Raw genomic sequence first — 16512 nt, forward strand, 5'->3', positions numbered from 1 at the left:
ATCCGAGGACAGGAAACCACCGCATCCAGAAATGCACAGTCGGAGTGCCGTCCTGAAAAGGACTGTTTTGGTCTTTCTGTGAAGTTTGCAACTTTATACGCACCGCTCTGGAGGACCGGACCCAAAGAACGCCAGGCATGGGAGAAAACCCAGCTCGACCGTCTGCCGCTGCATGTACACACTCTGGACAGGGAGAATGCTCTCGTTCGCTCGGAATCGCTGGATCACAGCAGGAGGAACCCTTATCGACTCGATGAGAAAGTCTCTGAAGCAAAAAGGATGGCGTTTGCTCGCTCCAGGTGTGCTTCATTGCTTATTATCCCAGCATATAAGCACACCTGCGCAAGCTTACGCTGCTAATTCATTGCATTCATTGGTCTGTTCAATACTCTTTCAGACAAGGGGCTTCTGAACCAAATCCCCCCCCCCCCCTTTTGTGGATTTTCACAAAGATCAAATCCACTTAATTGCACTGAAGTTCCCCAAACGAAGGGGAACCACTGCTCTGAGGTACTCAAAAAACAAACTAGCAAACTCAACGTAAATTGCTTTCCTTAAGTTACTTTTCTACTTCACTATATCCATGTAAACATTTCTTTACAATTTTTAAAACAGTTTGATAATTTAGTCTGTTAATTTCTCTGGAACAATAAGCACTCTAGGTTGCATAGGAGTACATCGCAACAGCCAGGGTTGGGGCTTGCTTAGCATTTATTTCATTATTACGCCTTTAGTCTGAGACTCGTGCACTGGTTCATCCCTCCTGAGAGAGCTCCATCTTGGTTTATGGGTCAAGCCATCCTACTCTCCATTCCACCATTACAATATCTATTCATCTATTTATTCATTTTGTTTTGTAATTGTGTTATTGTTGAGGCTGATCTCAATAATTTTTTTAAAGATAGAATTTTAGGTGCAGGCTAGGACTGTCTCTGCCATTTACGGATAACATTGTCCTTTTGGCTTCATAGGACATGGACCTGCAGCCTGCAGTGGGACGGTTTGCTGCTGAGTGTGACATGGCAGGGAAAGAACAGCACCTCTAAGTCAGAAACCATGGTGCTTGACTGGAAAAAGGTGGCCATCTCCAGTTTGACGGAGAGTCCTTACCCCAAACTGAGTTCAAGTATCTGAGGTTTTTTTTTTTTTTTAATGAGGAATGGAATGTGAGATTTAAAGTTGGATTAATGCAGCGGCAGCAGTAATGCAGTTGCTGTGATTGTCTGTTGTGGTGAAGGAGCTGAGATTTCTGTTAACATATGTGTTATCTGATTAAACCTCTTGTCACAGTGTGAACACTTGTATGGTCTCTCCAGTGTGAATCGTCTGGTGCATTTTCAACTTTGGAGCTGTAATAAAAGTCTTCTCACACTCAAAGCACAAATACTCTTTAACACCAGTGTGGATCTTCATGTGTTCATTAAGGTTTGCTGATCAATTAAAACTTCACACAGAGTCCATGTAAATGGTTTCTCTCAAGTGTGGGTCTTCATGTGTTTAATAAAGGTCTGAGGAGCTGCTGAAACCCATTCCACACCGAAGCTCCAGTCTCACTAGAGTTTGAGCATGCAAAATATTGTTGAATGTCGCTGCGAAAAGGGGCGGGATTAAACAAGATGATTAGACATTAAGTGAGCGATTCGTCTATATTTTACTAACTGTCCAGAGAGGTCATGTTTTGATGTTCGATTGGTCTTATAAAGTCAAGTGATGCAATTTCACAGGTCAGAGTTTACCAAGCTTGAACTTTACAAGGCAGTGAACTGCGAAACGTGACGCACAAACTTGCGTTTCCAGTCTGACGCATTCGCGTGCTATGAATAGAAGTTTATGGGGAGAAAAGTCCAGTGTGACTGCGGCTTATTTGCAAGTGAATGGTTTCTCTCCAGTGTGGATTCTCATGTGTCGATTAAGGTGTGATGAGCTGTTAAAACTCTTCCCACACTGAGGGCATGTGAATGGTTTTTCTCCAGTGTGGACCCTCATGTGTAGATTAAGGTTTGATGATTGGCTGAAACTCATTCCACACTGAGGGCATGCGAATGGTTTCTCTCCAGTGTGGATCCTCATGTGTAGATTAAGGTTTGATGATTGGCTGAAGCTCATTCCACACTGAGTGCATGTGAATGGTTTCTCTCCAGTGTGGATCATCATGTGTCGATTAAGGTGTGATGAACGATTAAAACTCCTCCCACACTGAGTGCATGTGAATGGTTTCTCTCCATTGTGGCTCATAATGTGTAGATTAAGGGATGATGAGCGGATGAAACTCGTCCCACATTGAGTGCATGTGAATGGTTTCTCTCCAGTGTGGATCCTCATGTGTCGATTAAGATTTGATGATTGGTTGAAATTCTTCCCACACTGAGTGCAAGTGAATGGTTTCTCTCTAGTGTAGATCCTCATGTGTAGATTAAGGTTTGATGATTGGCTGAAACTCTTCTCACACTGAGTGCATGTGAATGGTTTCTCTCCAGTGTGGATCCTCATGTGTTGATTAAGGTGTGATGAGCTGTTAAAACTGTTCCCACACTGAGTGCATGTGAATGGTTTCTTTCCAGTGTGGATCCTCCTGTGAATCTTAAGATCCCTTTTTCTTCCAAAACTCGTTCCACACTGAGTGCAGGTGAAATGATTCTTGTCTCTCCTTTTCAAAAAACCATCAGTCTGTAAATTATTTTTTTCTTCAATTTTGACATGATGTTCCTCCTCTTTACTCCCCTCATTCTCTTCAATTAGGTCTAAAATGAATAACATAACATTAGTTTTCATTGAGTCTTAATAACTTTCATCAAAAGCTGAAAAGTGAAAAGACACTGGAAAAATTGGCTATACACACTGTAATATTGATGCACATTAAATGCAAAATAAATCAGATCATATTGCGTTTTGTCCACATTTAATCAGATCCAATTCAATTCATCTTTATTTATCTAGTGCTTTTACAATGTAAATTTTGTCCAAGCTGCTTAACCTAGAAGTTATAGTAAATAGACTGTGCACAAACTCTGCTGCCATGTTTCCGGTAGAAAATCAGTCAGACTCTTTACTTCAGCATAGCGTGTTCTACAGCGAAATCTAATAGCGGCGAAACCTAAACGCATCAGAGCATGGCAAAAAAGGGAGATTTACTTTTAAATTGATGAGGATCCTGTGCCAGTGGATGTCCAGCATCAGGAACATCATTATTGTTCAGTTCCAGAACTCTTGGTAGTTGATTAATACACCAAATCAGGCTGACAATCTCTGTGAAGAGGTGGAGTGACTAAAAGGAGACTACTTTGATGCTGCTTTTAGTGATGTTATAAGGTTCTAAAGCTACAATTAAAAAATGATGTACTGGAATTTAACCAAGGTGAAAGTAACAAGTTGTAATTGTATTTTATATAAATATTACGTTTTTAACCATTCTATAGTAAATTCTATTATACTGTACATTGTTTTCTTGCCTTTGTGCATGTCCTGAGGCTTATCTGAAGACCTACATGTTGACATTTGAAATCCCCGACAAGATGCAGAAATGCCATCTAAAAAGGTCAACTGCTGTTTGTCCAATCAGGGACAGTGGCAACGTAAATATACAAATGATTTTGTTAACCCGGGTTTTGCCAATGTGAAACATCTGTTAATAAACACCCAGGATTATATTTTAACCACAGGTAAAGCATGAGCAGTGTGGATTTTACAGATAAACCAGGATTATTAGACTTGTTTGTTGGCCAGTTGTAGTCAGTGCAATGCTAAACAATATTGTTCCACTATAATTTGTTTGTTTTGCCTCATGTTGTCCTACAGAAACATCATATGGTTTAAAATACTGTACAATGTTTTATTATAATTAATTTTTTTTGTCCATTTCATTCAGCATATTTAAAATTGGGGGCATTCACTTTTTGGACATGCTTTAAACCAGGGTTTCTGCAGGTTTTACTAAATTAAATTTAAGACCTTTAAAGACATTTTTAAGACCATTATGAATGAAATTTTAGATTCATAAAAGGCTAAACAATCTTTCAAATGACCCAGATGGGAAATATTTTTATTTGCCATTTCAAAAAATATTATCATTTAAAACATGTATTAATATAATATTAAATAAATTATAAAAATTATATTTGAGATATTTTGTAACAAAAGATTTTATATATTCTGTAAAAACAAGCAAGCTTTACTTGTATCCATACACTTTTTCCAACATTAACTTTCTTTATAATAATTATAAACAAATGAACAAATGTTTTAAAAGTTCTAAAAACTATAATAAACTAAATCTATGTACAACAATCTGTCCAGGTTGATGTCCTCAGCAGTAAATACATGGAGCTCGTTTAAACAAATTTTATTGTAAGGAAAATAATTAAACCGTTATAATAAATAGAGTTAAAACGACCTTTTGAATAAAAAAATTGTTTATTGAGATAGGTTGTTGGTGATTGTATGCACTTTGGCCAGATTGGGTAGCAAAACATGAAAAAAGGAAAATAAAGACTTGATTAAAAATAAAAAATAAAAACATTTAAGACCTACAACACAATATTTCAGTAAATTTAAGACATTTTAAGGCCAGAAATTTAAATTTTGTAATTTAAGACATTTTTTGACTCGCAAAAACTCTGTTTAAACACAATAGCCCTGGTAATTAGTTATGATAATAATGATGTAATTCTAGCGCAGATATTATCTGTGAGAACTAGTAACAACTTCTAGAAACAAGTTTAAGCCCATAAAGAAGTTGGAATTGTGATCAACGTGACATATGCAAATAGAAAGTACCAAGTCAACTCTTATCACTGTAATTGCAGATATCACCTATGAGAATACTGTGAGGACTAGTAATTACAAAATAAATGAGAACAAGTAACAAAAGACACTCACTCCTGAGAGTTAACCTGCCCTAAACTAGGCTAGATTCCCAGCATAAGTTGCCAGAGTAACTGAGTTTGAACTATCGTAAATTTGATTAATGAAACTGAATCCGCCAATAATAAACTGACTTTCCAAAATAAGCCTGATGATCATTGTGGAACGTGATTACAGATAACCCAGGATTCTGTTAATCCAGGAATAGAATGACCACGTGTTAACAATTTGTGACAACGTAAATATACAAATAATAATGATAACCCAGGGTTTACAAATGTGAACTGTCTGTTAATGAACACCCAGGATTATTTTTTAACCCCAGGTATAGCATGAGCAGTGTGGAAGGTGACTACAAATAACCCAGAATTTATCCAGGGTTAGAATGACCCAGGGTTAACAATTTAAAGTGTGAAAAGCCCTAAAAAAATCAGCATCAGCTCTCAGGATAAACAGAGTACAATGACAAACAGCGACATACAAAAATTGTCAATCATGTTATAGTAGTGACCTGATCTCATATGCTATTATTTTAGAACTTCAGTTGTCTTTTGGAGAAATGACCAAGAATAATAAACGGCTACTTGCTCTACAAATAAGTGTGTTCATGTCTATACAAAGAAAAATAATAAAATGAGAAAATATGACTTTGCAACATCAAGCAGCATTAGGCATGGGCCAGTATAAGATTCTGACGGTATGATAACCTAAAATGAATTTTCTTCTGAGAAACATATAAAATATTTTGGAGCAGTAAACATGTCAGGTTAAATCATTCATATGAATCACAGATTTCTTTATGATTTAAAATGGCATCTTTGGAGATCTTTTCTGCTGGAGTTACTGTTGTCCTAAAAAACTTAAAACAAAACATAAAAAAAACCTTACATGTACTGTAGGAACGGTACAGCAGAAAATGTTGGCGGTTTTAAAACCTTGACTTTTCCAAACTGCGGTAAACTTTGAAAGCAGTTATCGTTCCATGCCTAAGCAGCATAACACTGTTTTTAGGATCTAAAAATGTATTCCTTAAAGGGTCACGAAACACCAAAACACATTTTTTGAGCTGTTGACAGTCGTATATGTGTCCCACACTGCTAAAAACACTATTAGGACACCTATATTTCACTAAAAAGTGTAAATTAGTTGTTTTTGCGTTATTTCAAGCAAATTCGTACTTCTAGTTTGTAACGAATTTTTGAAGCTGCGTCACGGTCATGACATAATAGCGTGTATTCCAGCGTGCAGACTGGGCGTCTGTGCCAGAGTGTGTCTTATTACGTCTTACAGTGTGATGCATTAATGCATGAGTAAGGCTTGGGTCAAACCAATCAGCGCGCTCTATTGTGCAACTTCATTAATATTCATTACTATCACCGTGTTTTCAGGACAGAGACGCCACGTTGTGTTGCTTTTATAGTTTGCTGCAGTTAAGTTTCGTTTTCATTTTCTCTCTGTGAGAGCTCAGACTCACGTGTGGATTAACAGTGTACGCGACGCGCGACAACAATAACTTACGTGTCCAAGGAGGATTATTGTTTACCTGAGAGCTGTTCTCATCTGCAAATGCTGAGATCTGGATTTGTTTGTAGTATTCTCTTCATAAAGACGCGGCTCTAGTTGCTGGTGATTGTCCTGTCTCTACAGATTTGGTAAGTGAGCGACCAGTGCTCTTTGTTTATTCAGTTTGTTCGTATCTAACAAACTATTGCACAGAGTGTAAACACGTTAGCACCACAACCAAACTTTAACCTCGTGTAGGGTTTTTACCGCATTTAGTGACCGGAATAACACGCGCGGCTTTCCGACGCTACCTGTCGTGTGCATCTAAGTTTCTGGGAAATGCAGAGGGGTTTTTTCTCTCATTCGCCGTGCGGTATAAAACATTGCATGAAAAATACACGCTTAGAGCAGCTCCTCGAATCAAATATCTCGTGTGTCGCGAGGGGCATGAATGAATTCCCTGAATGAAAGAGCCAAACTGCAGTTAAAGTCCACCATTTAATCATTTGGCAAATAATTCGACTACAGATGTCCATGTAGGTTAAACACCATCAAATTCTCCTGTATGTATGTGTGTGTGTGTGTTTGTGTATTTTGACTCTGATACTCGCGCGTGCCCAAATAGACACTCCCACACCATCCCACTTTTCTTCCTCCGACACTCCCCCCTAAACAGAGCTGGACACGCCCACTTTTCGGACTTTTTCCAAAGTAGAGGTGTGAAAACACCCTGCTGAAACGAGGGGGTTTCATGGCCCTTTAAAAAATTCTCAAGCAAAAAGATTCCAATGGCGCCACCTGCTGGTACATGAACAACATTGCCTATTTTTGAGACTGTACAATGTTTATAATAATTGATTATTTTAGTGTCCATTTCATTCAGCATGTTTAATATTAGGGGCATCCACATTTTTTGACATACTGTAAACCAGGCTCTCTGTGAGTTTTACCAAGTTAAATGTAAGACTTCTTAAGACATTTTTAAGACCATTATGAATGAAATTTTGGACTCATAAAGGGCTAAAGGCTAAAGAACTTTTCAAATGGCCCAGATGGAAAAGGTTTTTATTTGCCCCATCAAACAAATATTACAAGTGAATACATTTAATAATACAATAATAAATTAATAATATATATTTTTTAATTTTAGACATTTCTTTAATAAATAAAAACTAATATTGTGTAAAAACAAGCCAGCTTAACTTGTATTCCAACATAAACTTTCTTTATGATAATAAAAAAATTAACAAATATTTTCAACGTTTTAAAAAAATATAATAAACTAAATATATGCACAACAATCTGTCCATGTCAATGTCCTCAGCAGTAAATACATGGAGCACGTTTAAACAAACGTTATTGTAAAGAAAATAATTAAACCATTATGATAAATAAGGTTAAAATGACCTTTTAAATAAAAAGTTTAAAGTTTCATTGAGATGGATTGTTGGTGATTGTATGGGTTTTGACCAGATTGAGTAGCAAATCATGAACAAAGGAAAATGAAGACTTGTTTAAAAAGAGTTAAGATCTACAGCACAACATTTCAGTTAATTTAAGACTTTTTAAGGCCGAAAATTTTGAGTCTTCTATGAGAATACTGTTGGTCAAATATCGTCAGCTCAGTTAAACCTTTTATTTATTTATTGTTTTAATTAATTTGATAAAGTGCCAGTGATCATGGATGCTTAACACACAGTAGGGGAACAAGAAAAGCAATAGCCTTAAGGAGGTAGAGACAATGGGAGACTAATAATATATAAAAGAATGACAAAAGATGTAAGAACAAGTGATGGAAGAAACTTATTTCTGTCTTTCAATGAGTGAATGTGCGTTTAGGAGAACTAGGCAGCACACTCAGGACTTAATTTAGTATTCTTATTATTAAAAAATGTATCAGTATGAAAACCAACCTGTTTGTTCCTGCAGATCTCCCTGTTTGACTGTGGATGTTTCTTCAATCTTCACATCTTCACTCTCCACTTTAATAAACGCCATCTTTATAACAGTGTGGAGATCAGTCACTTCAGCAGGAGTTTTTCTCTGTGTTTGGACACTTAATCCTGTTAAAAATGAACAAAACAATAAAAATGTCCTGTTTAAAATAAATAAAACAATCAACAGAAACAAAATAACTTCTCTTCAACACTTGCTCCAACAGTTTTTTTTAATGACAGTAAATAACAAAATTAAATCCTGCAAAACGTTTCATCAAAACACATATTACACACTTTTGTTACATTGTTCAAACAATAGCCCTCGCTGAGAATAAAATAATACTACGTTGTATAAAGGGTTAAAATAATATTTTCAACAGCAGGAACATAATTTAGCATCGTATAAAACCCTAAAACTTTAGAACTTTAACTTTAAATCGGTTTATATCTGTAAAAGTTTTAGAACAAACCTCTCTCCAGTTAAATCATAGCGCAGTAGCGGCGCTGCCTGATGACGTCACACGCCACGCCAAAATAAAGGTCTTTTTTGTTTTGCTTTTTGCCACCTCTTCTTCTGTGGTATTTTATTGGCAGCTTGCAAACTTAGTGCATTACTGCCACCTTCTGGACTGAGATATGATCATTAGGGATGTATAAATATATTTATATAGTGTATATTTATTAAAAAATAAAAAATAAGGACCTAACCTAAATCCTATTTGCTAGCTGTGTTATTTTCAGAAACTTTATAACTGCCTTAACTGTTGAACTTGTTCCAGACAGACTCAATATGTGCTTTAATGTCATGTTCTTAAGTACTTTCTGTAATTGTTCTCGTTCAGCTGAATATTTTCTACAAGACAGTATAACATGTTTTACGGATTCTGGTTCGATACAATATGCAAACATTCCATTTTGGTGTTTCCTTACAATACATACCCAGCAAACAATGAGTTGGCGGACCGTCGGCGTTTTTTGGTCGGCACAAATTCAGCGACTTGATATGGGCGAACCGCCATCGGCTTACCAGCGGCAAGCCGCCCATTCTAAAAGTTATGTCGGCCCACCGGCGTTTTTTGGGTGGCACGCCACCAGCGGATTACCGTGGGTGGACCGCCGTCTGGACACCAGTGGCTAACCGATGGCCCACCCGGTGATGTTTTTAATGTTGTTGGCTGTTCTGTACCTGATATAAGTACTTTTGTTTAACACTTTTTACATTTTAAACGAATGAGGCACTAAATAAAAATATAGTTATTAATAAAAGCAAAGTTTTGTAAATAAAACTACAAGAGGTTTTAAATATAACAGGTTATTATTAAAACAAAACAAAATTAAGTTTAAAAATCAAGATTTAATATTAAATGTCATTATTAAATATGTTTATGAATTGTTTATGTAAACATATAATTATATAAACATTAAATAAACATTTGTTTATGTAAACGCTGCGTGACTTTAAAGTGTCCAATACCGAGCCCCATTCAAGCACTGCAGCAGAGAGCGTTGGAAACGGAAACGGAGCAACGACCCGTTCCATGGAAACGGAGCAACGACACGACACCTGACCGGTGTTACGGTTTAACTGGTGACCGTGTTAACTGGTGTCCCTTTCCAGATGTAAGCTATTCACGTTTGCAGATTGGCAGATTCGTCACTTTTTCACAGCAACAAAACATGTCCATACCAAATAAAGATTCTTATTACTTGGTGTCAGTGTCATTGTGTGCATTATTGATTTTAATTTCTGTGTAGCAGAACAGTATATAACCAAAGTAAATAAAAAAAAATAATTAGAATTTACATGTCTTTAACAGGATTCGAACCCGTGTAGTGAAAAGGTTTAGCACACGTATCAATCAACTTGTCTAACTGAGCTACTCAGAACTTCAAATAAAGCAGTCTGTTTTAATATATTTGTCAATTAAAACATGCCTTGCTGTGGTTGTGGACCCGTGTTAACATGTTCTGCATGTTATTGGTTTGCTGGCTCACCTAGCATTCCATGGATACAGATTGAAAGAAAATGTACAGGCAATTTGAGTCTTGACACATATTTATACTCTGATTCTTTAAAGAAACTCAAACAAAATACATCTAACCCATTTGTGAGAGCCACTATTTTATCATGGCATGAGTCACAGATTGAGCTGGGAGAAACCCCGGTACTTTCTAAATTTTCTCCCATTTGGGGTAATGCATTATTCGTACCAGGGAAATCAGACAAGGCTTTTAAGCTGTGGTTCCAGAAAGGCTTGCAAAAGATATCAGATCTTTATGAAGATAATATATTGATGTCCTTTGAAACCTTAAAGGAAAGATATAAAATTCCTCAGTCTCATTTTTTTAAGTATCTTCAGATCCGTAATTTTATAAGATCTAAAAATCATTCATATCAGTGTCCGACCCTAAGTAGTTTAGAAGAAATTGCAGTTAAAGATCCCAGTGCCAAATACAAAATTTCTACACTATATAGCAAATTTGTTAATGCTTCCAAAGAATCTACAAATCATAAAAGACTGGCTTGGATTGAAGACTTTCAAATAGATATTACAGAAAATGAATGGGAAGAAAGTTGTCTTCAAGCGCAAACATCAATCAATACCCGTTTTAAATTAATCCAATATAATTGGGTAATGAGAACATATATAACACCAGAAATGTTAAATAAATTTAATAGAAATATTCTGGACATTTGTGGAAAATGTTTGACTTACAAGGGCACACTGTTCCATTGTGTTTGGCAATGTGAGCACTTGCAATTCTTTTGGAAAGAAATAATTGGTGTAATCTCTAAAACTATTGGTAAAGAAATCCCTGTTTGCCCTAAAATCTGTATCCTTGGTCTTTTCCCACCTGCCTTATCGCTGAAGTCATATGAACAGAAGTTTATAAATCTGTGTCTATTACATGCGAAGCGCCTGATTGCCATTCACTGGAAAAGTACTCATGCTCCATCTTTGTCACTCTGGATTAGGGAAATGTCTTCCTGTATAGCAATGGAAAGGTTGACTTATTCAATCACACAAAAAATGCACATATTCTACAAGATTTGGGACTTCTTCCTTCATTTTTTAAATAACAGTGCACTGACTGTTTAGTAATCCCAAACAATGTGACTGTTAAAATACACTGTGTTTGTAATGACTAACTTTAATATAATTTCACTGGACTGTATATGTTGAAATGTCAATTTTTTAATGGTATTTATTTTTTTATATATTTTTAATTTTTAACAAAATTGCCCTTTTTATTTTTATCTTTAAGTTTATTTTAGTTAATCTTTATTTTCTATTTATTTGTTTTTGTATTACTTTCCTCGCATGAGAATGCATTTTTTTATTCTGTTCCTTTCTTTTTTTAAATTTTTATTTTTATTTTGAACGTCGGGATGGGGCGGGAGTTCTTTGATTGGTATTTGGTTACTAATACAGTAAGAATGTATCACACCTTTCTGAAACAATAAAAGTGTTAAAAAAAAAAGAAAAAAAAAAAGAAAGCCACTCTCCCATAATCTGAGGGAAAGGTGCAGTTTGGATTTGAACCTAGCACCTGCTGTTCCCAAGACAGGTGCTTTGGCCAACTTAGTCTTAACACTAAAAGAAAATACCTCTGGATATGATACTTCCAAACGCAGATTCATCTAAGACAGTGGGGGGGAAGCAAAATTTACTGTGCTTTCTACTCAGGTACTTTCCACATGCATAAAGAGGCTCTTGTACGACAAATCCAAAAGGCGTGATCTCAACAATAGGGGGCAGTTACTTTTCCCCAAAACCACAGGTTGCCGACGAGTCATTCCTCAAGCCCACTAGGCCCTGCACCGTTTTCTAATCTCCCTTATTTAAAACAGCTCAATTAAGTCATCGGCTTTATTGTAGAGTACCCCTAGTATCTGAGCCTGCACTGCGCAATGAAAGAAAGAAGCAAAACGGGATGGACAGATGCCTAAAATGTTAGAAACGCACCACACCTTAAGTCAGTGAAGAAAAAGAGCAAAGCTTGCAACTCTGGTGGGACTCGAACCCACAACCTTTGAATGGCTCAGCTCACAACCTAGAAGTCCAATGCACTATCCATTGCGCCACAGAGCCTAAGTGCTCTGCTTCCTCTAGAACTGTTGGACAGAAAGCACTTTTTAGTACTCTCTGGCCCATGAATGAACAGCCAACTGCGGACAAGGCACTGCTGGAATTCAAAGCCAGGATCTCCTGTTTATTAGACAGGCACTTTGACCAACTAAGCCACAGCGCCAAACGACCTTGATACAGGCTAAATGTTTAATTCCAAAAAAAAAAAAAAAACTAACAACGGTAGCGCTGCATGTGGGAATGTCTGGACTTGAAATATTAAAGTCCAATTGGTTAGGCATTACCACACTATGCTATATAAAGGCATCGTCCAAAGCCCTCTTGAACGATCAGCGTTCTTAAGGATTTGAGTTTTGTTAAGAAACCGACTGCTAAACATCCCGCAGTGTAAACACTCGTTACTCTTAACAAAAGCAAACACGAAACCTGTAAATAAGGCACTGCTGGGATTTGAACCCAGGATCTCCTGTTTACTAGACAGGCGCTTTGACCAACTAAGCCACAGCTCCAATGCTGAATAAGAGGCAAGACGTTTTTGAACACAGAGACTAAAAAAAGACAGCAAGTCTTAAAATGGCAAGCAAAGAGGTTGTTTAACTCTATTTGTCGCACTATTCATTACGCCTCAAAGCTATACAATTTTATATTTCATTCCGGTGAGCTCTATAAAACAAGCACACGCACCACCTGGACTAAGGCGCTGCTGGGATTTGATCCCAGGATCTCCTGTTTACAAGACAGGCGCTTTGACCAGCTAAGCCACAGCGCCACAGAAATTCACAGTAAGAGACATTTGCCCGATAACAAAAATCGAAGAAGAAAAAATAATACACAACAAAAACCAGCATGTCAGGATGCAGAAAATGCTGACAAGCCGGACGCGGTCCTTTAGAGTCTGGTTGATCATGTCTCAAGCCTGGCCATGTCATCCAAACCCAGAGTCAGCTCGGAAAATGGAAATCAGGACAAACATATGCTATCGGCCATTGAAAGAGTTTCAGATCAGAAAGCCACTCTCCCATAATCTGAGGGAAAGGTGCAGTTTGGATTTGAACCTAGCACCTGCTGTTCCCAAGACAGGTGCTCTGGCCAACTTAGTCTTAACACTAAAAGAAAAAACCTCTGGATACGATACTTCCAAACGCAGTTTCATCTAAGACAGTGGGGGGGAAGCAAAAATTACTGTGCTTTCTACTCAGTTGCTTTGCACAAGCATAAAGAGGCTCTTGTACGACAAATCCAAAAGGCGTGATTTCAACAATAGGTGGCAGTTACTTTTCCCCAAAACCACAGGTTGCCGACGAGTCATTCCTCAAGCCCACTAGGCCCTACACCGTTTTCTAATCTCCCTTATTTAAAACAGCTCAATTAAGTCATCGGCTTTATTGTAGAGTACCCCTAGTATCTGAGCCTGCACTGCGCAATGAAAGAAAGAAGCAAAACGGGATGGACAGATCCCTAAAATGTTAGAAACGCACCACACCTTAAGTCAGTGAAGAAAAAGAGTAAAGCTTGCGACTCTGGTGGGACTCGAACCCACAACCTTTAAATGGCTCAGCTCACAACCTAGAAGTCCAATGCGCTATCCATTGCGCCACAGAGCCTAAGTGCCCTGCTTCCTCTAGAACTGTTGGACAGAAAGCACTTTTTAGTACTCTCTGGCCCATGAATGAACAGCCAACTGCAGACAAGGCACTGCTGGAATTCAAAGCCAGGATCTCCTGTTTATTAGACAGGCACTTTGACCAACTAAGCCACAGCGCCAAATGACCTTGATACTGGCTAAATGCTTAATTCCAAAAAAAAAAAAAAAAAACTAACAACGGTAGCGCTGCATGTGGGAATGTCTGGACTTGAAATATTAAAGTCCAATTGGTTAGGCATTACCACACTATGCTATATAAAGGCATCGTCCAAAGCCCTCTTGAACAAGCAGTGTTCTTAAGGATTTGAGTTTTGTTAAGAAACCGACTGCTAAACATCCCGCTGCGTAAACACTCGTTACTCTTAACAAAAGCAAACAAGAAACCTGTACATAAGGCACTGCTGGGATTTGAGCCCATGATCTCCTGTTTACAAGACAGGCGCTTTGACCAGCTAAGCCACAGCGCCACAGAAATTCACAGTAAGAGACATTTGCCCGATAACAAAAATCGAAGAAGAAAAAATAATACACAACAAAAACCAGCATGTCAGGATGCAGAAAATGCTGACAAGCCGGACGCGGTCCTTTAGAGTCTGGATGATCATGTCTCAAGCCTGACCATGTCATCCAAACCCAGAGTCAGCTCGGAAAATGGAAATCAGGACAAACATATGCTATCGGCCATTGAAAGAGTTTCAGATCAGAAAGCCACTCTCCCATAATCTGAGGGAAAGGTGCAGTTTGGATTTGAACCTAGCACCTGCTGTTCCCAAGACAGGTGCTTTGGCCAACTTAGTCTTAACACTAAAAGAAAAAACCCCTGGATACGATACTTCCAAACGCAGTTTCATCTAAGACAGTGGGGGGGAAGCAAAAATTACTGTGCTTTCTACTCAGTTACTTTGCACAAGCATAAAGAGGCTCTTGTACGACAAATCCAAAAGGCGTGATCTCAACAATAGGTGGCAGTTACTTTTCCCCAAAACCACAGGTTGCCGACGAGTCATTCCTCAAGCCCACTAGGCCCTACACCGTTTTCTAATCTCCCTTATTTAAAACAGCTCAATTAAGTCATCGGCTTTATTGTAGAGTACCCCTAGTATCTGAGCCTGCACTGCGCAATGAAAGAAAGAAGCAAAACGGGATGGACAGATGCCTAAAATGTTAGAAACGCACCACACCTTAAGTCAGTGAAGAAAAAGTGCAAAGCTTGCGACTCGAACCCACAACCTTTGAATGGCTCAGCTCACAACCTAGAAGTCCAATGCACTATCCATTGCGCCACAGAGCCTAAGTGCTCTGCTTCCTCTAGAACTGTTGGACAGAAAGCACTTTTTAGTACTCTCTAGCCCATGAATGAACAGCCAACTGCGGACAAGGCACTGCTGGAATTCAAAGCCAGGATCTCCTGTTTATTAGACAGGCACTTTGACCAACTAAGCCACAGCGCCAAACGACCTTGATACAGGCTAAATGTTTAATTCCAAAAAAAAAAAAAAAACTAACAACGGTAGCGCTGCATGTGGGAATGTCTGGACTTGAAATATTAAAGTCCAATTGGTTAGGCATTACCACACTATGCTATATAAAGGCATCGTCCAAAGCCCTCTTGAACGAGCAGCGTTCTTAAGGATTTGAGTTTTGTTAAGAAACCGACTGCTAAACATCCCGCTGCGTAAACACTCGTTACTCTTAACAAAAGCAAACACGAAACCTGTACATAAGGCACTGCTGGGATTTGAACCCAGGATCTCCTGTTTACTAGACAGGCGCTTTGACCAACTAAGCCACAGCGCCAACGCTGAATAGGAAGCAAGACGTTTTTGCACACAGAGACTAAAAAAAGACAGCAAGTCTTAAAATGGCAAGCAAAGAGGTTGTTTAACTCTATTTGTCGCACTATTCATTACGCCTCAAAGCTATACAATTTTATAGTTCATTCCGGTGAGCTCTATAAAACAAGCATACGCACCACCTGGACTAAGGCGCTGCTGGGATTTGAGCCCAGGATCTCCTGTTTACAAGACAGGCGCTTTGACCAGCTAAGCCCGTCGCCACAGAAATTCACAGTAAGAGACATTTGCCCGATAACAAAAATCGAAGAAGAAAAAATAATACACAACAAAAACCAGCATGTCAGGATGCAGAAAATGCTGACAAGCCGGACGCGGTCCTTTAGAGTCTGGATGATCATGTCTCAAGCCTGACCATGTCATCCAAACCCAGAGTCAGCTCGGAAAATGGAAATCAGGACAAACATATGCTATCGGCCATTGAAAGAGTTTCAGATCAGAAAGCCACTCTCCCATAATCTGAGGGAAAGGTGCAGTTTGGATTTGAACCTAGCACCTGCTGTTCCCAAGACAGGTGCTCTGGCCAACTTAGTCTTAACACTAAAAGAAAAAACCTCTGGATACGATACTTCCAAACGCAGTTTCATCTAAGACAGTGGGGGGGAAGCAAAAATTACTGTGCT

The 16512-nt window shown here is 38.2% G+C and overlaps 2 protein-coding genes and 9 non-coding genes across 11 annotated transcripts in view; all 11 read right to left on the minus strand.

Annotated features, from left to right (window-relative positions):
* Positions 1-16512, minus strand: part of LOC137491225 (uncharacterized) — a 482468-nt gene that overhangs the window by 109088 nt on the left and 356868 nt on the right. The gene's annotated exons all lie outside the window — the stretch shown is intronic.
* Positions 1403-8810, minus strand: LOC100148466 (gastrula zinc finger protein XlCGF7.1). Its single transcript, NM_001327863.1, has 3 exons — positions 8771-8810; positions 8277-8426; positions 1403-2741 (listed from the first exon to the last, which is right to left on the minus strand). Exons 2-3 carry the CDS (start codon positions 8359-8361, stop codon positions 1861-1863), a joined length of 966 nt encoding a protein of 321 aa, NP_001314792.1. The 5' UTR covers positions 8362-8426; positions 8771-8810; the 3' UTR covers positions 1403-1860.
* On the minus strand, positions 12306-12394 carry trnar-ucu (transfer RNA arginine (anticodon UCU)). The gene is given in 2 exon segments: positions 12306-12341; positions 12358-12394. It is a non-coding gene; the product is annotated as a tRNA-Arg (tRNA).
* trnai-aau (transfer RNA isoleucine (anticodon AAU)) lies at positions 12481-12554 on the minus strand. Its single transcript has one exon. It is a non-coding gene; the product is annotated as a tRNA-Ile (tRNA).
* trnat-agu (transfer RNA threonine (anticodon AGU)) lies at positions 12827-12900 on the minus strand. Its single transcript has one exon. It is a non-coding gene; the product is annotated as a tRNA-Thr (tRNA).
* On the minus strand, positions 13087-13160 carry trnat-ugu (transfer RNA threonine (anticodon UGU)). The gene has a single exon. It is a non-coding gene; the product is annotated as a tRNA-Thr (tRNA).
* Positions 13907-13995, minus strand: trnar-ucu (transfer RNA arginine (anticodon UCU)). The gene is given in 2 exon segments: positions 13907-13942; positions 13959-13995. It is a non-coding gene; the product is annotated as a tRNA-Arg (tRNA).
* On the minus strand, positions 14082-14155 carry trnai-aau (transfer RNA isoleucine (anticodon AAU)). Its single transcript has one exon. It is a non-coding gene; the product is annotated as a tRNA-Ile (tRNA).
* On the minus strand, positions 14430-14503 carry trnat-ugu (transfer RNA threonine (anticodon UGU)). Its single transcript has one exon. It is a non-coding gene; the product is annotated as a tRNA-Thr (tRNA).
* Positions 15414-15487, minus strand: trnai-aau (transfer RNA isoleucine (anticodon AAU)). Its single transcript has one exon. It is a non-coding gene; the product is annotated as a tRNA-Ile (tRNA).
* Positions 15760-15833, minus strand: trnat-agu (transfer RNA threonine (anticodon AGU)). Its single transcript has one exon. It is a non-coding gene; the product is annotated as a tRNA-Thr (tRNA).

The sequence above is a fragment of the Danio rerio genome, chromosome 4 (assembly GCF_049306965.1).
Source record: "Danio rerio strain Tuebingen ecotype United States chromosome 4, GRCz12tu, whole genome shotgun sequence".
In the NCBI taxonomy this organism is placed as follows: Eukaryota; Metazoa; Chordata; class Actinopteri; order Cypriniformes; family Danionidae; genus Danio; species Danio rerio.

Excerpts from the sequence above, each read along its gene's own strand:
- LOC100148466 (NM_001327863.1), bottom strand. The coding sequence starts at position 8,361 with ATGGCGTTTATTAAAGTGGAGAGTGAAGATGTGAAGATTGAAGAAACA. Across the intron at positions 2,742-8,276 it reads AGATCTGCAGGAACAAACAG|ACCTAATTGAAGAGAATGAG; the intron begins GTTGGTTTTCAT and ends TATTCATTTTAG.